General features: G+C 53.5%; 8 protein-coding genes across 8 annotated transcripts; 4 read left to right on the top strand and 4 right to left on the bottom strand.

The window, feature by feature from the left end:
* Window positions 1–412: 412 nt before the first annotated feature.
* Window positions 413–1,174, bottom strand: ade5 (Bifunctional purine biosynthetic protein ADE5,7; the record flags this gene model as incomplete). Its single annotated transcript, XM_049250160.1, has 2 exons — window positions 413–679; window positions 755–1,174. 2 exons carry the CDS (start codon window positions 1,172–1,174, stop codon window positions 413–415), a joined length of 687 nt encoding a protein of 228 aa, XP_049110520.1.
* An 821-nt stretch (window positions 1,175–1,995) lies between these two features.
* Window positions 1,996–3,446, top strand: BUD16 (putative pyridoxal kinase; the record flags this gene model as incomplete). The annotated part of the gene is made up of 4 exons (XM_049250159.1): window positions 1,996–2,059; window positions 2,116–2,328; window positions 2,445–2,562; window positions 2,759–3,446. The coding sequence occupies 4 exons, from the start codon at window positions 1,996–1,998 to the stop codon at window positions 3,444–3,446; spliced, it is 1,083 nt and encodes a 360-aa protein (XP_049110519.1).
* A 1,602-nt stretch (window positions 3,447–5,048) lies between these two features.
* On the top strand, window positions 5,049–6,300 carry LOZ57_001065 (uncharacterized protein; the record flags this gene model as incomplete). Its single annotated transcript, XM_049250158.1, has 3 exons — window positions 5,049–5,147; window positions 5,224–5,519; window positions 5,601–6,300. The coding sequence occupies 3 exons, from the start codon at window positions 5,049–5,051 to the stop codon at window positions 6,298–6,300; spliced, it is 1,095 nt and encodes a 364-aa protein (XP_049110518.1).
* A 2,094-nt stretch (window positions 6,301–8,394) lies between these two features.
* On the top strand, window positions 8,395–9,627 carry LOZ57_001064 (uncharacterized protein; the record flags this gene model as incomplete). Its single annotated transcript, XM_049250157.1, has 1 exon — window positions 8,395–9,627. The coding sequence occupies one exon, from the start codon at window positions 8,395–8,397 to the stop codon at window positions 9,625–9,627; it is 1,233 nt and encodes a 410-aa protein (XP_049110517.1).
* A 1,248-nt stretch (window positions 9,628–10,875) lies between these two features.
* LOZ57_001063 (uncharacterized protein) lies at window positions 10,876–11,736 on the bottom strand (the record flags this gene model as incomplete). The annotated part of the gene is made up of 2 exons (XM_049250156.1): window positions 10,876–11,238; window positions 11,308–11,736. 2 exons carry the CDS (start codon window positions 11,734–11,736, stop codon window positions 10,876–10,878), a joined length of 792 nt encoding a protein of 263 aa, XP_049110516.1.
* Window positions 11,737–12,761: 1,025 nt separating this feature from the next.
* On the top strand, window positions 12,762–14,985 carry LOZ57_001062 (uncharacterized protein; the record flags this gene model as incomplete). Its single annotated transcript, XM_049250155.1, has 3 exons — window positions 12,762–12,912; window positions 12,967–13,328; window positions 13,384–14,985. 3 exons carry the CDS (start codon window positions 12,762–12,764, stop codon window positions 14,983–14,985), a joined length of 2,115 nt encoding a protein of 704 aa, XP_049110515.1.
* A 521-nt stretch (window positions 14,986–15,506) lies between these two features.
* ATP16 (delta subunit of the central stalk of mitochondrial F1F0 ATP synthase, atp16) lies at window positions 15,507–16,074 on the bottom strand (the record flags this gene model as incomplete). The annotated part of the gene is made up of 4 exons (XM_049250154.1): window positions 15,507–15,539; window positions 15,601–15,690; window positions 15,762–15,850; window positions 15,915–16,074. The coding sequence occupies 4 exons, from the start codon at window positions 16,072–16,074 to the stop codon at window positions 15,507–15,509; spliced, it is 372 nt and encodes a 123-aa protein (XP_049110514.1).
* Window positions 16,075–18,452: 2,378 nt separating this feature from the next.
* Window positions 18,453–20,002, bottom strand: LOZ57_001060 (uncharacterized protein; the record flags this gene model as incomplete). Its single annotated transcript, XM_049250153.1, has 2 exons — window positions 18,453–19,808; window positions 19,868–20,002. 2 exons carry the CDS (start codon window positions 20,000–20,002, stop codon window positions 18,453–18,455), a joined length of 1,491 nt encoding a protein of 496 aa, XP_049110513.1.
* Between the last annotated feature and the right edge of the window lie 945 nt (window positions 20,003–20,947).

Raw genomic sequence — 20,947 nt, 5'->3', positions numbered from 1 at the left:
TCCTACACAGCGAGCGAAAGAGAGACAAAAAGTCAATTGCGGCACACCGCGGCCAGTCTATGCTTGCACGCTGTACAGAGGTCATCCTGGCCCTGGTTCTTTGGCCCTTCTCGTCTGCTTCCACTGCGCGCCCGCATCGCTGCCACGCCGGCCCTGCCCGTCATGCCCGAACAGCGTTTGTCCCTGCGGCGTCCGTTTGGCTTTTGGCGTCGTGATTTCAGAATACGATCGATGGAGAAGGACCCGTGGTGTGGTTCCGTGGGACTGACCACAGTAATACGGTAGCCACGCAGCAGCAGCAGCAACAGCAACAGACTCCATGCACAGAAAAGTGAGCCCTCGCGCACATCCCGTTCCTATTTATTGATTCTTCCGTCCCATCGTCCCCGCCCGCCCGCGCCCCCCTTTCATCTTACGACGAGGCGGCAGCCGTGGGCGTCGCTCTTTGTCGTCGCTCTGCGATCGCCAGCCGCACGCCCTCGGGCACCACCTCCCATTCCACCTCGTGGATTCTCTTCTCGAGCGCCGCGAGGTCCTCATCCACCCCTTTGATAAACGGGATTTCCCGCACCAGTATAGGCCGGCCCATATCCACCTCCGCAATGACCTTGTGTATCATCACGCCCGTCTTGTCAATCTTGCCCTCCAGCCACGCCGCCTGCGCGCGTTCGATTGCATGCTAACAGAAGAGAGAGAGAACAAAGACTCAGCAACATATTCCCCAACAGCTCTCAAAAGACCAAAACCAACGTACCGCTCCATTGAACTGGCCCGGCAGTGCCGGATGCAGATTGATGATATCCACGCCCGCGCGCTCCAGCGGGTCCAGAAACGTCCGGGACAGGATATGTAGAAAGCCCAGGCACACGACCAGCCCCGGCGCGTCGGCCAGCACCAGCCGCGCCAGCTCCGCGTCGTACAGCGCGCGCGCCCGCCGCACGCCCTCGTCCGTCGCCGGCTGCGCCTGCTTGTACTTGAGTAGATTGTGGTAGTGCGTGTCGATGCCCGCCCGCCGCGCCCGCTCCAGCCCGAACGCCTCCTTGCGGTTCGAGATCACCCGCACCACCGTCGCCGCGCCCGCCAGCTGGGCGCCCGCGATGCTGTCGAGCAGCGCCTGCAGGTTGGACCCGTTGCCCGAGATGAGCACCGTGAGCCGCGTCGTGGCCGGGTCCATCGTGGGAAGTGCAGCCGTAGGAAGGGATAGGGTGGTGAGTGTGGTAGATTTCGAGAGTCGGGAGCTGACGGTTGACGATGAAGCGATCGCGGGGGGTTTTTTTCTGGCGGCGGTGGTTTTGCGCTGAACTTTTTTTTTTTTGGCGGGGGGGGCGGGAAGCTGGTCCGGCGGGCACGAATCACCATGCGGAGTCACTGCTCACTCGCACCGCATCCTCCCGCAGCCACAGACGGCTCTCGCTCCAGGGTGCTAGGTCCTACGTCCGGTCTATCGCGCCGTCGGACTCCTGCTCGGCACTCTGCTGGCCTCGCCCTCTTGCAATCAGAACAGCAGTCAGGTCAGCTCGCACGTGACTGCCGAATCCGGAGATCCGCCGTCGCCGCCGGTGCTCTGAGAACGAGACGCCGATATCAGGGCGTGGAGTGGGAGAGCTGCCCGCTGCCGGACAAAGCTTTACGCGCCTGCTCCTGACAAAACAGGCTTGATTTCAGGTGCCTAGACAAAATGTCTCTCGAAGGGCTGGTGCCCGAGACCAGGGTGCTGGCCATTGCCAGTCATGTATGAAACCCGCCCTGGCATCCTAGATCTGATAAGCTGATGCGTTTGCATAGGTCGTCTACGGGTATGTGGCTCCGTCCCGGTAGCGTCTTTCTTATGAGCCTCCCGGCGAGGAGCTATTATCCTTGTCTGCATGAGTGCTCTGATTTTGCCCTTGGATATACCCCTCTCCGCCAGGTGACACAGGCTGTGCAACCAGCGTGTATGGCTTTGCACCGATGTCTGACAATGTCGCGGAGTAATATAGATACGTGGGAAACACAATGGCAACCTTTGTGATGCAGTCCCTGGGGTGCGAAGTTGCTGCCCTAAACACCGTCAATTTCAGTGAGCCGCCTGCGTCACGACTCGCCAGGTAGATGGGAAACTCACAGTATCAACAGGCAATCACACCGGCTATGGCCAGATTACGGGGACGAAGGCGTCTGCCCAGGAAATCACCGCTCTTTACCATGGCCTGCGCCAAAGCTACCTCACCGACTTCGACGTGCTCTTGACCGGCTACGCCCCCAGTGCGGCGGCGGTGGAGGCCGTTGGCGCCATTGGCCGAGAATTGCAGCAGAAATCGGCCTCGCGACCGGGGTCGTTCTTCTGGAGTGCGTCTTACTACTTCTTTCCCGTGCCGCTGCGCGCTCTTGGGAGTTTTCCCATGGCAGTGCCAACCCTCCCCCAAATGCTGACGCGGCTGGCAAGCATTAACTATTGTTCTTAGTTCTCGACCCGGTGATGGGAGACCAAGGCCGCATCTACGTCAATGAAGACGTGGTGCCCGCCTACAAGTCGTTGATACCACATGCCGATCTGATACTGCCGAATCAGTTCGAAGCCGAGTGAGTGTGTTTTTTTTCTTTTCGTTCTGTTCTTTTTAAATGCCGCCCTGAGCTTTGATGTACCCTGGGGAAGAAGGGATTGGGGGCGGCGTCTCAGGTTCCCAGTCATTGCCGTCGCCCTGTCCCCCTCCCGTAATCTCGGCTATGCGACTATGTAAATTAACACAATTGCCTGGCGCGTGCTGCTGCTACACAGATTGCTGTCGGGAATCACCATCAAATCCCTGGCCGACCTCGCTGCCGCCATCGCCGCCATCCACCGGACGTACCACGTCCCACACGTCATCGTCACGTCGGTGCAGCTTCCCACCACCACCAGCACCACCACCGACGGAGCCGCCCGCACCGCGCCGCCCAACACCCTAGTCATCATCGGCTCCACCGTACGCTCCGACGGGTCGCCGCGGCTGTTCAAGGTCGACGTGCCGTGTCTGGACTGCTTCTTCTCCGGCACCGGCGACATGTTCGCGGCGCTCATGGTGGCACGGCTGCGCGAAGCCGTCTTCGCCGACAACGCTCACGCTGACGCCCACGCCGCGCCGAACACCTCGCCCCTACTGCGCGAGACCCCGTCGTGGGTCTCCCCTGACCGCGTCGCACCCGCGGACCTGCCGCTGGCCAAGGCCACCGAGAAGGTGCTGGCTAGCATGAATGCCGTTCTGGAGAGGACCATGGCGGCGCGGGCGCGGGAGCTGGCGGGTCATGTGGACGGAGATGGGAGTGAGGGGGAAGGGGAGGGCGTGACGGAAGCGGAGCGGGAGCGGGCGGCGGAGAAACGAGCGCGGCTGCGGAGGACGAAGGCGGCGGAGGTCCGGCTGGTGCGCAATGTGGATCTGTTGAAGAATCCGAAGGTGAAATTCTTTGCGCAGGAATGTCGGATATAGAAGTACTTGATGCTTTGAGCACCAAGGCATATAAACTATATATATTACACACACGCACGCACATCAGATACCATCTCTCAAAGCGAGGTATAGATATTTAATGTAAGTCTATAATAAGTGAAACAAGAATGTATTTTACTAGACACTTGTGGATATTTCTCCCTTTGGTATATCTAACCATTGCCATTTCAAGATATCTTGCATTTATTTCCCACCTTTCATGCTCTATAAACCAGAAATCCCAGTGAGCACCAGAGAGTCTATAAGAAATTCGTATGTATCGTGGAGGGGGAGGGGCATAATAATACAAAACTGCCGTAAACCCCACTCAACCGGTGCTCCCAAACCCACCGGCACCGCGGACACTCTCTTCTAACTGCTCCACAACCTGCACTTCAGGTGTATAGATCTAGACCATAATCCCGTCAGCTCTCGCCTATATATCAAACTCAAAAAGTTAAGTGGGGGGGGGGAACATCTGAAGCTTACCCGCTCGAGAACCAGCTGCGCAATCCGATCGCCCTGGTTGATCGTAAAATCCACATCCGAGAAATTGAACAGCAGCACCTTGACCTCGCCGCGATAGTCGGCGTCGATCACGCCGGCGCCGGTGTCGATGAAGTTCTTCGACGCCAGGCCGCTGCGCGGCGCGATTCTGCCGTCTGATTTGGTAAAGACGTGGTGATTAGCGGTGTCTTTATTGGCAGATAATAATAATAATGTAGGTGTTCAGCTTACATGTACCATTGGGCACAGCGATAGCGAGCCCTGTGTCGACAAGGCCCTTGCCCTTGGAGGGAATGACGGTCTGCTTCGCGGCGTAGAGATCATAGCCAGCCGCAAAGGCGGAGCCGCGCGTCGGTGTCTGGGCGTGGGGGGCTAGTTTCTTGACGAGTAGCGGTGGAAGGGCATTGTTGTTGTTATTATTCTTATTATTATTCTGAGGGAGAGCGGTGACGGCAGGAGCTGCTGACTCGAGCACTGCAGACATCTCGGCTGTCTTGGGGCGTTTGGCGAGAGGAGAGTTGGGAAGGGAGGGAGCGGGGTGTGAAGCGCCGGTGTCGGTGGGATTCTGCTGGGGTGGAGGGGTGGTGGTGTCTGTGGTCATGGTAGGATTTGGGATTGTGGTATTTTGTTGGGGTTGGGTGAGAACTGAGCAACAATCATCCACAGGGTGACTTGATCCAAAGCGGTTTGCTCCTGCGACTGAACGCGCGTTGGTGGAATCGGACGTGTCAAAACGCGGCGGCACGTGAAGGTGTGCCTGACTAATATAGTCTAGCCTAACCAGGCAAGGCGGGATTCCCGCGAGCCTCAAAGTTTCCAAGGGGATGGGGAAGCGCTAGGCCACATGAGCACTAGCGGCTATTGCCACTGCTGAACGGGCCATCACGCATTCCGTGCCTCGGTCCCCCGGTTGTCTTGAGATCCAACCCAGAATGCTCCGACGGGAGCGTGAAACCTGGACATTTTTATCCAGCCCATTCATTCCGCATATTCTGCCCAGCTTCGCTACTCCGTACTCTTAATCACCTGTGATTGAGAAAAACAGCATTTTCCAACCACACCCCGGCTTGTGCCATCCTGTTGTCGAAGATCAAAATGGCCGGCGCTGTCCGTCAGCCAATTGATGTGCCCGCCCTCGAGCGTTACCTCGAGCGAACTGTTCCTTCGATTAAAGTCCCCCTGGGTGTTAAACAAGTATATCTCCCTGTCGTTGCTGCCGGTTTTTCCTGTTGAATTGGATCCCAGTGGCTAACTCTTTCGATCAAACTAGTTTGGATTTGGGCAATCCAACCCTACCTACCTGCTCACAGCGTCGGATGGACAACAGCTCGTGTTGCGGAAAAAGCCGCCCGGCAGGCTTCTCTCGAGAACAGCGCACCGGGTAGATAGAGAGTACCAGATCATTCATGCGCTCCACAAGACGGACGTCCCGGTTCCCGAGGCCATTTGCTTGTGCGAGGATGACAGCATCATCGGCACGGCGTTCTACATCATGGAGTTCTTGAATGGGCGTATATTTACCGACCCTTCGATTCCGGACGTTAGCCCAGCAGACAGAAAAGCGATGTAGGCATATGCTAAATGCGAAAAGCACCCAGCAGCAACCGCAGCATGAGTATGCACGAGCTAATTGGATTTTGTCACTAGATGGAAAGACGCGGTGGAGACGCTGGCGAAGTTTCACCGACTGAACCCAAAATCTATTGGCATGGAAAAGTTCGGCCGACCGTCTGGTTTCTATGATCGGCAAATTGCTACGTTCCGGACGATTTCCAAGGCACAGGCCAACATAGCCGATATCGAAACCAGTATTCCCGTGGGGGATTTGCCTCATTTTGACGACATGGTGGAGTTTTTCTCCAATAAGGACTGGCAGCCGAAGGATCGAGGCACGTTTGTTCACGGCGATTATAAAATCGACAATATGGTGTTCCATAAGACAGAGCCCAGGGTGATTGGGGTGCTGGACTGGGAGATGGCGACTATCGGGCATCCCCTATCCGATTTCTGCAACTTGACAGGGCCATATCTGCACCCGAGTGGAGCTCCCAACAGCATAAAGTTCTCGCCTGGCGACGTCCCTGGCCTCCCTACTAGGGAGGAGTGTATCCAATGGTACAGCCAGATTGCGGGGTGGAATCCCACGTCGGAGCTGCTCTGGGGGGATGCGTTCTATGGGTTCCGCGGGTCGGTGATCATGCAAGGGATAGCAGCGCGGTATGCGGTGCGGCAGGCGAGTAGTGCGCACGCCAGGGAGTATGGAAAGCAGATGGGGCCGTTTGCTGTCCGTTCATATGAGAAAGTTAAACAACTGAAGGATGAGGCGCTGCGAAGGAACAAGCTCTAGACCTCAGTGACAAGAAAGCATTTGCAGCCAATATAGTTTGCGCCCAGCGCTCTGGTTTCAAAACCTGTTTCGGCGGTGTACAGCGTCACCTATTATTTACAATGAAAAAGCTCCGTAGTTCCGCATGTACCCCTCCAGGTTGCTGGGATCGCCCCTGAGAGAAATGCGGCCCCGAGAGTCTTGTCCTGGCAGGGCGCGTACTCCGTAGAAGGGGTTCGTCAGCGGGTTGCAGGCATGAAGCTCCGCCTAAAAAAAAAAAAAAAAAAAAAAGCCACCAGAGCTGGAATGAGCACAGAATCTGCACGAAGCATGCACGGGTCGCAGGAGCAGAGGCCTCCGCCGTCGGGCTCCCATGCCGGCCGTGGGAGCAGTAGCAGTGCTCCATCCAGGGCGGACCTGGATTATGAGAGTTGGTCGCCGGTAACCACTTCTCCAGCGTTTCGGACGACAGCTCGTTAGCCGTCAATTGGAGCCGCGTCCGGGTAAATAATGATCCCCGCGCCGCGCGACGCAGCAGCAGAGCAGCCGTGGCGGGACGGGGGTGGCGGGCCATCTGGCAGCAGCACGATGCGACCAGCAGGGGGATAGTAGTGAGGTAGTTATGCTTCTTCACGGCTGCATGGTGGGACGATGTTGTGCGGGCTGCAGGCGGTAGTGCAGGGCCAGCGGGTGGCCCAGTCGTGGGGGTGGCGCGCCGAGCAGGGCGGCCAGGGCGCCTGTTGAAACGGTGAGACGGACGGGGGTGATGCCGACCGCCCAAGCACACTACTACTGGGCGGTGGCAAGGCGCCAAACAAGCCTTGCGGTCTGCACACCTGTTTGACGAGACTACTGTAACTCACCGGGCTGGCGAGAGACCTGCAGACGGCGGCGGAGAGGGACGTTGGGGCAGGCCAGCATAAAGCGGCGACACCCCACCGGGGGGCAGCGGGACAGGCCGTCCACTAGCGGGCAAGCAAAGCCTCGTATTGCAGTCTTGTAGCCACGCCTGGCGGCGTGCTGGGCAGCAGACAGCGCATCATGCTACAACGGGCGGCGCCAGGCCGGCGGTGGCGACCAGCGGCCCTCAGCAGCAGCGCAGGTCGGTCCCTAGCAAGTACTCCGTAGGTACACTGCCTCCGTCGGCCAGCGCCCGCGAGGCCGGGCGGCGGTCAGCTGATTGCGGCTCTGCAGGCGCATGGGGCTCGCTGGCGGGGCTAGCCGCTTCGGGCACAGCGCGAGCGAATTGTCGCTGCCCGCCCGCGCGCAGCCACTGCCGCCCTCCCGCTGCCCGCTGACGTTGCACCCTCTGCGCTGCCCAGCCCAGCCCGGGCCTCGCCCTCGTCCGCGAGACAGCATGCTGATGCTGCTGCTACTGCCGTTGCTGCCGCTGTTGCTGCTCTGACGCCCGCTGCCTGCCCTGTTCTCCGCCTGCCCCGCGCTACGGAGCCCAAGCTCGCCGCGTTGCTGTACCCTCGCTCAGCCAGCGTCCGTCCACCACAGTCTGCCCCCCGCGCCGCTCGCTCGCTCAGCGCCGCACTGGAGCTCCCCTGCCGGCCCTGGCGCCTGCTCCCCCGTCGTCGTGTCTCGTCGGTCCCGGTAAGGTCCTCATCGTGCGTCGCTTGTTTTGCCTCTTGCAGACTTTTAGATTCGATGGTGCAGCTTGGCTTGCTTTAGCATCCCTCCGAACGTGACCCGGTTCCTCACTTCGGGCGGCCGTGCGATGCAATTTATTTATGTCTGATCCGCTGCTGCTGTGGCTTGTCGCCCGTTGTCGCCCTTCTGCTCTTGCTCCTACTCTCGTCGCTCCCGTCGTTTCTGCCTTCTCTCCCGTTTGTTGCGCTGCCGGCCGCGTTGCCGCTGCCCGCTCCCACGCCCCCAACCAACAGGCGGTGAAACAACAAGCGCTGACCGTTCTCAAGCAGTCGGGCACACCCGATCCTACCTTCATGCTGCTCTGCCGTCGAGCCCGTTTCTCACAGCCGTGACATCATTCGAGCGAGCCGTTTTTTTTTTTTTTCGCTTTTCGTCCTTTCGTGATTTGCTGTCTAGCGATCTCCCGTCCGGTTCACTCGCTCCAGCCTCGTCGTGTGGCATTGACGCCAAATTTTCTGGATGATTGCCGCCCTGAGTGTGGCCTATGTCATGAACAAAATCATGGACCACGATGTCTATGACTCTGACGACGCGCGCGCGACCACCCCTCCCCTCAAACAGTCCCTTGTCGACCTCCGTCCCTACCAGAGCCCGCCCCCGCCCTTTCTTCCCGACAAGAGCGAGAGCCCAAAGGGAAAAGAAAGTCCCTCTGGACGTGTCCGTAAGGATTCTCATCGGCGCGGGAAGCGGCGTAGAACGTCCATTGGAATCGGGCTAATAATCGGAAACCTAGCGCCCGACCGACCAGATCTTGTGGCACAGCTCAACCAGGCGCCGTTATTATCGGACTCAGCCTCCGAAATCAGCGACGCCGACGATGGAATCGACCAGAGGAGGCGTAAGCAGGGTTCGGAGGAGCACAGGCGCAACTCTCAGGTTTATAGCCCGAAAATGAGAGCGAACGGCGCCAATGCCCCTCCCCGTGAACAAACTTGGCCGCTGCCGAACGAGACGGCAACGCTGAAGAAAGGCCAGAGTTTTAACGACCATGACCGAATTCCGTACCGTATTCCAATGACCCAGCCATCGTACCCTCTGCCTATACATCCTTCTCATAATGATAATCGAGACTTGACGGGAGGCTTGATGAAACGACCCGAAGAACTTGTACATCGGGATCAACAACGTTCTCAGTTTTCTCGAGGTGACCTTGGATCCCCCACTCTCCCTGCCTTGCAATCTCCTCCCCAATCAATTGGGTCCCCAGATTCTGCGAGAAATCTACCATCGATCAAAGCCCTTGTGGAAGGCTCTTTGAACGAACCGGTACGACTGAATGGGTCTAAACAGTCTCATTTTCCCATCTTGGGAACGCTGGAACCCCAATACATGCAGCCGCATTTTCCTCGCACCTCCTCTTTTACCCATCTCTCCCCCGCCAGTTCTAAAGATGTATCAAGCCACGCCTCTACACCAGCAGCCGGTGTTCCTCAAGGATCTTTCTGGCCTGCACAGCTGAAGTCACAATCGCAGTCGCAGTCGCAGTCTCCGGGTGATACCGGTTCTCACCTCGTGGGAAGCCCTGCCAATGGATATCCAACACCAGTGGAGCCTAGGAAGGATGAGCCAGAAGATGCTGCCGGGCTCAACAAACGAGTCAAGCCACCTGTGGCCCAAAATCTTGGTGGGTTTAAATGCACCCATCCTGGCTGTACTGCAGACCCTTTTCAAACTCAATATTTATTAAAGTAAGTGTTTCGCCAGTTTTACCCGCAAAGGGTGCCTCGCTGATTCAATCACAGCTCTCATGCAAATGTGCATTCAGATAATCGCCCTTATTATTGTCCTGTAAAAGACTGCCCACGCGGTGAACAAGGCAAGGGATTTAAGCGAAAGAACGAAATGATCCGCCATGGATTGGTTCACGATTCTCCTGGATACGTTTGCCCGTTTTGCTCCGACCAGCAACGGCGATATCCGCGTCCAGACAACCTCCAGAGGCAAGTTCAAGTGTGAAAGTAGGATTGCATTTGTATTAATATGTACAAATAGGCACGTTCGAGCTCAACACACAGATAAAGAGAAAGACGATCCTTTACTACGACACGTCCTTGCAAAAAGGTCGGAAGGCGTTGCCCGAGGAAGGCGCCGACGAGCCTAACATATAGCCAACCCGACGCTGTCGTTTTCACCTTCCCAGCGAATTTTACGAATCTGCATTCTGATTTTAACCGTGATTGACTTTCCGCGATTATTGGGTTCGTAACTATCTCTTTTACGCTACCAACGGCCCCTCGTTCTTCCCTGGCTTCTTCGCCCAGTTTCTATGTTACGGAGTTTCGAGATGAAAACAAGGCATCGGACGAGTCACGACTTTGCACATACCTTCTTCATATATATATATACTTATTCTCTCGCTGGGGTGCATTTGAATTATGATCGCTGTTTCTCTGGTTCTGTAGCGGAAAAGGATGATATGAGTCTCTCTCATTTACGAAAGCGCGGCTATCGCGTCATGTTCTTTGCATTTACTTGTCGGGTGTCAGAGATTGCTGCAAAATCTGTTCATTTTTTTCTTCCGTTCTTGTTTTATTGTCGAGCGGCTGTGAGATGATCTTTGTAAGTTTGTCTGATATTATGTGAGGTGTTATGGAAATGGACTGGTTCGCATCGATCGGGTATGGCGACTGAAGGTCAGATGAAATGGAATTGACTAGGTATGGAGTGTGGTTTACGAATACACCAAGATCAACTGAGCAAAATGTAGAGACTTCGCAGGAGCTCAACTAGATCTCAAGTTCATTCCATGGTACTAGGTCCCACCACAAGGTCGTAAAACAAACATGACATTATTGTACTATACATGCGTCGATGGCAATAAAAAGAAGACGAAGTAAACACCTGTAATTACAAACTGCGACATCTAGCTGGTCTATGCAAGGGCAAAATGCATGTACTAGAGGTATACCCAATTCAACTCCAAAACGCGACCAAGCACCATCAAATCCCATATCGCCGTTCATTATCAACCAGTAGAGGCGCAGTAATAAAACTCTCATCATCCTTCGGAGCCGTGTTTCTCTCCGGATACAGTATATAATGCTGCACTATAAAGATAAGGTCGAAAAAAATGCTCACATTGCCCAGCGCGAGCTTGATCAGGTTGCCCGTGATCCCGCTCCAGTCGTCCTGCAGCGCCGAGTCGATGACCAGTTGCAGAATCGACAGAATTCCGCCCGAGAGGTCGAGCAGGATCTGGCCGATGCTCCAGCCCACGGTGGACTTGCGTTTGTAATTCACCCATGCCTGTGGGATGTATTTAATGACTGTAACGACGAGTTTCACGTAGGAGATAGTGTAAATCTAGGCAGTGGTTAGAAAAAAAAAATTGTTTCGAGCGGGCCATGGGGCGGCGATATTTGAGAAACCTACAACGTCTATCCAGGCCCAGCCGGACGGATCATAGCCTCCGTTGGAGGCCACCCAGAGGGTGACGGCGGCGACGGCACATATGCAGCCGCAAAATATTCCCGCCACGGCAGGGCTTACTTTCTGATGCTTCGACACCTTAAAGCCCCATATTGTCGGAAAAAACTGCGTGTAGACCGTGGCGCTCAGCACCACGGCATGCGCCGCGAAGGCGAAGTCGTTGAACCGCACCGACGGCTCCGGCGAAACGGGGTGACGGGCGGCGTACTGCTGGCGGATCACAGGAGAATACAGGAAGGCGGCGGTATATATGGCGTAGCAAATGAAGCCAAGGACATTGGTGGTGGGGAAATCGACGGCGAGGCCTTGCGTGGAGCGGCGCTGCCAGTTGAGGATCGGCTGCGGGTAGAATGAGGCGGACCAGCAGAACATGCTGCGTTCTTGTCAGAATGATGCAGGCGGGTGTGTATATGGTCAAGGCGAGAGCGCAGGCATCTCGCCGAGGTCTGAAACGTACTATATCCACCCGATGAGCCTGTAAGAAGCAGCAAGCGGTCAGCACGACGAGCGAGTTCAGAGCTTGGATGGCATGTATAGCGCCGTAGTTACCTTGAGATCGCCCTCGCGAACACTTCGCCCTGGGAAGGCATTTTCGCAAAAGGCAGGATAGCTGCGGCTCTCGAACACGCAGCAGCCGACAGGGAAACCGGGAGTCGAGCTAGACGGTCGAGCAGCGCAGCATTGCGGGCGTCGCGCGGTGTCGTTCTGGCGATGGGCCTTCAACCACCTGCTTAGGTCTCGTGGCGGCGTCGATACCGCAATCGGCTTATCAGATGAGCAATGGATCCGCTGACGTAAGCCGGGCGTTGGCCCGGATATGAGCTGTCCGCGCTAAACCCGAATCGGCAAACCGTTGTGGTTTCCCCGCCAGCGGCCCTGCGTGAAGGCTGGCTTGCGTCTGCCAACAGTGACCGGCGGATGAAACCGCAAGGTTGACAGCCCCCTTCTGCCAGTCTGTACTTTAGAGCTCTGTTGCTTTCCCTGTGTTGGGCCTTTCTCGTTCTGCGCAATCTCCCTTCATCCGTGCTATCTATATTTCGATCTAGATTCTCCACGTCCTCACCGCCATATTGACTTGACCTATCTCTATCTACCTTGGTTCCCCATCCAGCCATTCTTTTTTCGTCAGGCCAGATTGCTACCCGATCAAGGCCGCCGCCGGTCCAGCTCGCCGTCGTACAGTCGCTTCTTGAATCAACTGCCCTTATCTACGCCTCGTCCGCTCGACGATCCGGCGCAGCTACTGTTCTGAAAACGAATGGTCTATTCCTCGGGGCGAGGGGTCGATTAGATCTCCTCTGCTGGCTCCGACGGAAGGATACGATATCCTCGCAGACCCGTCTTGAGGTTGTCCTGTCGCCGGCAGATTATTCCTCTCGGACAGAAACTACACAGCCATGTCGCTCTCTCCGCAATTGGCTCCGCCGGGGAGCAGCACATACTCTTCGGATAGCTTACACGTTGGGGATGGGACATGGGATTCACAAAGGAATACATTCTTACTCCCTAATTTAATGGGTCTCAATTTCGCAACGATGCAGTATAATGGTGGGCTTCCACGACCCGTACTGGCCTAACGGGCTGCTAATAAATAATCTTCAGGAATGGGCAACCGATTTCGAAATTTTGAGGGATACCACCCTCTAATTCGGGCGCATGGCGTGATAGCAGCGATTACCTTCCTCGGGCTCGTACCATTCTCCATTTTGCTTCTTCGCTTTTACCACGGCAATCCGCACTTGTCGCTCAGGTTACATATTTGGATGCAAATCCTTGCATTATTTCTTACAACTGTGATATTTGTAACAGGCTGGTTTGCGGTTGGTCCCAAAAGAAGCTTAACGAACCCACATCATGGTATTGGGCTCGCCATATATGTCTTAGTCATATCTCAAATTCTATGGGGGTGGATTGTTCACAGACGCCCACAGAAACGAAGACTATATCTGCCTTTTAAAGAAATGGTAAGCAACCCACTAGACTTTCTCTCTCTCTTCTCTAGATACTAACTTTAGGCAGCTGCATCATTGGTTTGGATGGATAACGGCTCTACTTGGAATTATTCAGATACCCCTGGGCCTCACGTTATATGGCTCTCCGATATCATTGTTTATACTATACACCTTGGCCGTATTCGGTTTGTTCATTCTTTTTACTGTTTTGACATATTTCAACGGCCGATATCTAGCGGGAGTTTACAACTCGCGAAGCTCTTTCAGCGGACCCGAAGTCATCGATGATGGGACTAGCAGCCGTATTCATCGTGGTTTGGCTGGAACAGCTGGCTACGCGGGCCGACAACGAAGCGGATCACGAGGTCGGTCACCACTGAGGCCCGAGGGCAATTTGTTTGGAATAAATGCAAATGAAAAACGCGCCGAGGATAGAAGTTCTGGAACTTGGAAGAAGAGATTGCTCCAAATTGGTGGCGCTGTTGGTGCAGCTGCGATCATCAAAAAATTAGTGGATAAGCGCCGTGATCGTGAAAGCGATGCTGAGTCTGGTAGATATCACCCGGCCCATACGGTCACAGATACCTATGACGACGATTATTCAGTAAGTCGGGTGGACGAGGAACTGCCCCCGCCCGCAGCTGCCCGTCATCGTTATGATCCTCCAGCAAGTTTGCCTCAAAGCCAATACACTGAATCTCAGTCCAATTTCAGAAGCGAAAAAGGCCACGGCCTGAGGAACGCTCTATTTGGCGCAGGGGCACTTGCAGCAATCAGAGGCCTTTTCAAAAGTCGTGCCGCACGGGACGAAGAACGACGCCTTGAAGAAATCAGACAAGCTGACTTAGAGAGCGAGAGAGCAATGAGAGAAAGGCGTTATACCGGAGATGGTCGTTTACCTCGAAGACATGATCGACGATATGGTTCGGTTAGTGATATAACGCCTACTGATGCAGATGATCCTCGGAGCGATCTCCCTCCCGTGCCTCCCCATCGCCATGAACTATCTGGTTCTGGGACGGTGACCTCGCTGGAGCATGATCAGAGGCCAGGCCCCTCAGCAGGGGCTGTGGCTGCTGGTGCCGCTGGTGTCGCTGCTGGAGCAGCCGTTGGTGGGGCAGCCGGCGGTGCATCTAACCGTCGTTTCAACGGCCCGCAAGAAGGCTCAGCCGACTCCCCTCCGGTTTCAATCAAAGTGAAGCTGCACAATAATGGCCGTCGTGTTACGCTCAGGCAGCTAACTAGAGAGGAAGCGGAAGCAGACCGCGAAGCAAGAAGAAAAGATCGCACAAAACAAGGTCGTCGTCGCCGTGAAAGTTCACTTTCTGGTGGTGAAGGAGATGACCACTGGCGTCGAGTTGAAGAATTAGAGCGACGGCAAGCCGAAGACTTGCAACACGCAGATCCTACTGCCACCGCTGGTCCATCTACCGCACCGCCTCCTCCATTAGCTGTTCCGCCTGTTCCCCAAACCGGGCCAGGACCTCCAGTAGGCAGTAACCTTTCAGTTCCAGCTCCACCACCGCCTATACCTGCTGCAAGGCCGTTGAATTCTCCTCTATCAAACAGTACAGATCTAAGCGGCAGTTTTGCCAGTCGAAGTGGCCGTCGACGAGCAGAGAGAAGAACGCAGGCACGGCAGGGAGGCAGCCGTGTTGAGTTTACGTGACATACCTAACCGTCACTGTTTTTATTACCGTGCATGCACATATTAGTCAATTTCACTTCTTATGTTTTATGGGAATGAGGATATGAGGGGAGGGACTTCTGGTAGGGAATTATGAATGGCATTGAATCGGGGGTCCAGGGCGGGGTACACATGCTCTTAAAGGTAGGTCTCATGAACTGGCGCTCAATTTTCTTTCCGATTTTTATTTCAATATTTTTGCTACGGTACCCCCACTGTTTAAATATATGTACCAATAAGGTCCAATTAATCTGTTTTCCAGTACCAGAAACCAAGCCTTCAACAAAAATTCCCCTACAAGTTTCAAAGCGAGTTTTGAGGCAAGTCATTTTAAATTTTTTGTTTTCCATTGTACATTGGTTGAGTTCTAAGAAATCTGCTTTCACATTCTTGGAAAATGTGCCCTGGTGAGGCTTTTTGAATCACAAGAACAGCACACAGCACCAAAATTCTACACGCTTAGTATTTCAGTATTGGTGTCAAGGAAGATATATATGTACACTCTATTTCATAGCGGCCTGAAGGCTCTCGAGAACCTATCGAATTGATATTAGTGAGGAAAACTACCAATGTTAGGACGAGTTATACTCTGCTTACCTCTAATTCAATCTTGGCTTCAGCAATATCTTGTTCGCTTCCGGAGCCAGCGGCGATCTTTTGAGCCTCACCAATTTGGGACTTGATAGCCTGTGAAGAGAATCGTCAGGCGTCTTCTATGAATCACAGCCCGTATGAGTAAACTGATTAATAAAACTGACCTCTGAGCTGAAATCTTCAAGAGGGAAACCCTCAACGGCGTTAATGCTGAGAGTGGAATTTGGTTGAACGACAGCGAAGCCACCAGCAACTATCGAGATTCATGAGCCGTGCTGCACTAATGGGGTTAAATAAGATAGATTTGTTTCACGTACGAAAAAACTTCTTGGTCTGTCCATTCTCCTCAATGATCTCGATGGGACCGGGTCTCAATTGTTCGATGCTTGGAACGTGGTTGGAGAGAATACCCATGTCTCCGGATTCCGCAGAGATGTTGACTTGGACGCTGTTGATATCCGTGATCATATTAGCCATAGTTCGGTTTGCAATTGTAGGCCCCCCGCATTTGTTTTCTCGTCGAAATATCTTGACTCGCAATGGATCTTGGGTAAACATACACATCGGTGGATTTATAGATAGTCTAAAAAAACATACATATTTAGCAATCTAAATAGATTTCACTACCAAATTGGGCACAGATAAATAGTCTATACATACCTCATGGGGCAAGACAAGAGAAAGGCGTAGTTTGTCGTTGACCGCTTGCGCATACGTTCGCTGCTGAATCGGCACTCTGAAAGCAGCGGGACGTGCTCTAAGAGCAGACCGGGCAAAACGCACTGAGAACATTGTGTGTGCTTGCCAATTGGGAGTTCACGGGGTGTCCTGAATTGACGGTGGGAGGGCTTCGAGTTGCGATGTCGTGGACGTCGTTGCTGTGATCGTTTAAGGTTTGGCGTCTTGGAATCAGCAGACTACTGCTCTAGTCCTAATACGGTGGATGCATTCACGTGACTCCAATGCGAATGGAGGTTAATTGATGAGAAGTCATTGTATACGTAAATGGAAGAACATAGGCCTTAAGGTACAAATCAAACTGTGGACCGCTTAGCGTAATTATAAGATTTGACAGCTTTGCTGGGCTTCATTGAGGGTGCGCGAAGAATGTATACATTCTCTCGCGATAACATACGGAAAAACCCGGCGCCGCTTTAAAATCTATATACTAAAACGGTATGCTGAACAATACTCCGCAAAACAGTATACAGTTATGTAGTAGCCGGAGTGTTCAGCAGGTCAGTTACTTCGATATTTTTATACTCCAATCGCTATGTTTAATATTATTTTTTCTGCTTTATGGAGGTTAAGAAGGCGTCGTCGGGTTGTTGTCAGATTTCCCAATACGTACTAGTTTCGTCGCTGCGTCAATGTAAGCGAGATCCCACAACCACCTGATTACATAAGTCAACCTTCTCTTTCAACGACGAGAAAGCTGTTTGACGTTGCTATCCGCATTCCGATTCCTCATCAGCCCGAATTGTTGCGAAAAGACCGTCAAGATGGCCAGTACGTATTTGCTTGCTCAACATGAGTGCTTGTTTGATATCTGACTTGTTTTATTTATCCAGAATCCAAGAACTCGTCGCAACACAACCAGAACAAGAAAGCCCACAGGAACGGGTACGTATGAGACTCGTGCTATTTAAATCGGTGATTTTCCGTGGAATGGATTATACTGGAGTCAATGATCCCGAATGCGACGTCTTTATTCCTGAGCAAACGGACAAGCCGACCATCACAAGCAAGCCATTTCGAGTGCCATGCTGATCGACTCAATTATTTCAGGATCAAAAAGCCAAAGACTCACCGTTACCCATCCCTCAAGGGTGTTGACCCCAAGTTCCGACGGAACCACAGACATGCTCTTCACGGCACCATGAAGGCTTTGGTACGCCCCCTCCCCGTTTCCTTGCGCGACGTGTTTTCACACCATGGCCCGGGCATCTGACTAACAAATGCCTACAGAAGGAGGTGAAGGAGGGCAAGAGAGACTCTGCATAGACACCCAACAAATAATACTGAAAAAAAAAACCAAATATGAATCTCGAAATTATCAAATCTTCCACGTTGCTATGTCCATAGATCCGCATCATTTTTTCCCGTTTCTTTTTAGCCGTGAGGGGAAATTCGAGCTACAAAGAGTTTCTCGCTCGGAGTCTCGAATAATGCAAGATGGTCTGCACACTGGTTGCTCCTCGAGATTTCAAAGACTCTAGCAGTACCGCTAACCGACCGACAGCTGCGGATATTGTTGACAAAGCTTGTGGTTCTTGTTTTACGAAACCTTTGCAAACTGCGTCTAGGTAGATCATTGCGAATGAGACAGGCCAGATTTACGACTCCATCTTTACTCTTGCTGAGTGAATACCCATTTTCTTCGTAAAAATGTTTTTTTTTATCTACTCTCTCCCAGGCATATGTGTGTACAGCAGCGGAGTCAATTTTTCAAATGTCCGATTGCTGAAGGATTATTATTACGTGCCGAGATTTACTGCCGTCTAATTACCAAACACCCTTTGCCTTGCTCTCCGTGGTGCAGTGGTGCATGGACAGATGGCTACATGCCCTTATCTAGGATCTTCTAAATGATAATTGACTCTTTTGGGAATTACGATGGCTTGTATGGTGATTATATCACCGGCGAGTTCCTGAATTTCATAAACCAAGTAGATGGTATCCTTGCTACCATATTATTATCTGTAGGTATCAATTGTATAGATTCATTGCCTTTTCATAAAGCCAGTCAACGCCAAACTCGTCGCAATTTACAAACTGAAGAACTTGCTGAGAAGAACCCCCCATCCAATGTCGCAAAAAAATGCTACGCTGGGAAAAAAAAAGAAACGTTGAACTTAGGAAAACATATCTTCCGCCTTTCTGCGTCTTCCTCCGCGGCCCTCAAGCTTGTCAGAAAACAATTCTTTCCCTTCATTCCCAGTGTATTTGGAAGGGAATAGTTCTCTGACGGAAGCAGCTCCCCTGATGGATATCCCGTTGTCTAGGTTGTCTGCATTCCCGCGGATAGAGAACCCTGGATTATCAGACTTCCCGCGGATCTTGAATGACTTGGTTGGACCAGATATATGACCAGGGAAGAGTTCGACGCCACGACGACCCTGCCCCTCGGCATTCATTTCATGGTCAACGTCACCGGCTCCGTCGACAAGGGGAACGGTAATACGCTTAGCGAATAGATCAGCCGTCTCGTCCGCGGCGTCGAAAGCGTCGGAGCGGCGATGATTGCTCATGGTACTTTTTGGAAACAACTCCTTCTTGAGGTAGCTGGAAGCCGTCTTATTGGGGAACAACTCTCGGCGGCCAGAACTCTCATCACTAGAAGCGTTTGCAGAGGCAAAAAGCTCCTTTCCAGCATTGAGGCGAGAATATCCGTTCCTATCCCTGCTGTGCTGGGGTGATCGGTCTCGAAAGCGTCTACTGGACGCCCTACGATCGTCGCCGAGGCCGGTGATATCCTCGAACTCTGCACAGACGGGGGACGCACTGCGATCGCGCAATCGACCAGATGACCTCTCTGAGCGATCGGGAAACAAATCGTCGATGGTCTTGCGTCTTCCGCGAGTTCTATCGCCACTGGACCCCCGGCTCGGCTCCTCGCTATCGTCGTACATGGTCTCGTCAAACCTATCGTTACTGGCCAGGCCCCTGCGGCGTCGGTGCTCCCTATCGTCAAAGCGACGTCTGTTGTAATCTCCCGTGCTGTCGTCGCGGCGGCCGGAGCGGCGCCGTTCGGCAAATTCTCGCCTCATTCTCTCTCTGGGGTCGTGCTCGGGATGCATCAGATAAAACCGGCTCGCTTCGTGCGCCCTCTTTTTCTTGCGATCCGTCTTCACCGCCGATCTCACCTGCAGCACAGAGTCCGGGTGCGTGGAGAGTGCTTTGGCCGAACGCAGGCGGAGCGAGGGCAGCGCCGAATCACCTTCCTCAACGGACTGCTGCGTAAAGGCGGTAAGGGCCTGCAGGCCAGCTTCTGCAGAGTTGTAGATAATGTTGGCTGAAGTGTCATCGATCCATTCAACCCTGGCCAGCTCTTCCCCTTTGAAATGCTCCGCAGCAAAGCGTTTAATATCATCCGTCGACAAGTCATCAACACCGCGTATATGGACCTTCTCAAATTGCGGGTCCTCATTGGCAATTGTTGAATTCAACTCCTCAGATAAGCCATTGTTCACTGTAGTTGCTGCGGCTTCCTATGGCAGAGGGGCGGTTAGAAGCCGAGCCAATCAAGTGAATGCAAAGTCGGACTAACCAGCTCAATCGGCCCAGGAATCAGCTCGGGACCCAAATCCAGGTCCATATCAATATCCATCGAGATATCCATGCCGGTAACAGCGTGGTTGGCTGCCTGAAGCTGCAAGGGAGTGTGGACCGTGGCGGCTTCCATGGTGGCAATTCGGGATGCACCTCTGAAGTGCACTAATGGAATTGAATAGGACAGTAGATTATGAAGCTCACGGTAAATAAAAAGCAATGAAACAAGTAAGGAAGTCAGCGCTGTGGAGGAAATACAAAGTTGACTCCGCGTTGATACCTGGTAGGCGTTACTCTCACTTTCGATTTTGCGCTGAATAGGCTTGTTCCGAATCGGGTTAGTTCCGGCCTAAAATAGCTCTACGCGCCAACTACGTCACTGGATCTCCTTCTCTCTGAAGCTGCAAAGAGAACGAAGCCATTCACCGCAGCAGTCGGATAGAGGCTACGGAAGTCACAGCCATGGCTCGGTGGAGGACATGCTGTTGTGTTGGTCTGCACGTCTGAGGTGGAACACCTCGGAAACTGGCTTCAGCACGAACTGAGAACGGCAACTCTTGCAACAGCCGGCCGATCACGTCGCCCTCCATCGCCGCAGCCCACGGCTGGAATGCAATAGACAAGATACTCTCCGATCGCCTCTCTAAGGCTTATCCGGTTGGGTCATTCTGGACTAGCTGTGTGGACGGGCATCGTGCTGTATATGCACAGCACACAGTCTTGTCCCGTGAGCTAGTCACATTGCCGTGAGAGGAGCTTATCAGGTCGGGGGCTTTGATAGTTCACCCGTGCTCTTCTGTCTGGGCCGATATCCCAGGACCCGTCGCGAATTCAAACCCGAGAGGCCAATGATCTCGCCGGAGAGCCATCCAGACCCACTGCTCAGCACTCCTTAGATGCATCGTCTAGCCGTCAAGCAAATCACGCTCCTCGGTGAAGTGAGGCAAAGTAGGCTAGTGATCTAATATAACTTTCCCTCGACGGTGTGGTGTATTCCTCCAGAATTCACTTTCAGTAAAACGTAATGCATCACGATACGTACCAGAAAGGTCTGAAACGGAGCAGCGTCAGAATCAAA

The sequence above is a fragment of the Ophidiomyces ophidiicola genome, assembly GCF_022830035.1.
Source record: "Ophidiomyces ophidiicola strain CBS 122913 chromosome Unknown scaffold_3, whole genome shotgun sequence".
Lineage (NCBI taxonomy): Eukaryota > Fungi > Ascomycota > Eurotiomycetes > Onygenales > Onygenaceae > Ophidiomyces > Ophidiomyces ophidiicola.
Note: the sequence above shows the minus strand (reverse complement) of the source record. Positions and strands in the feature narration are given on the sequence as shown.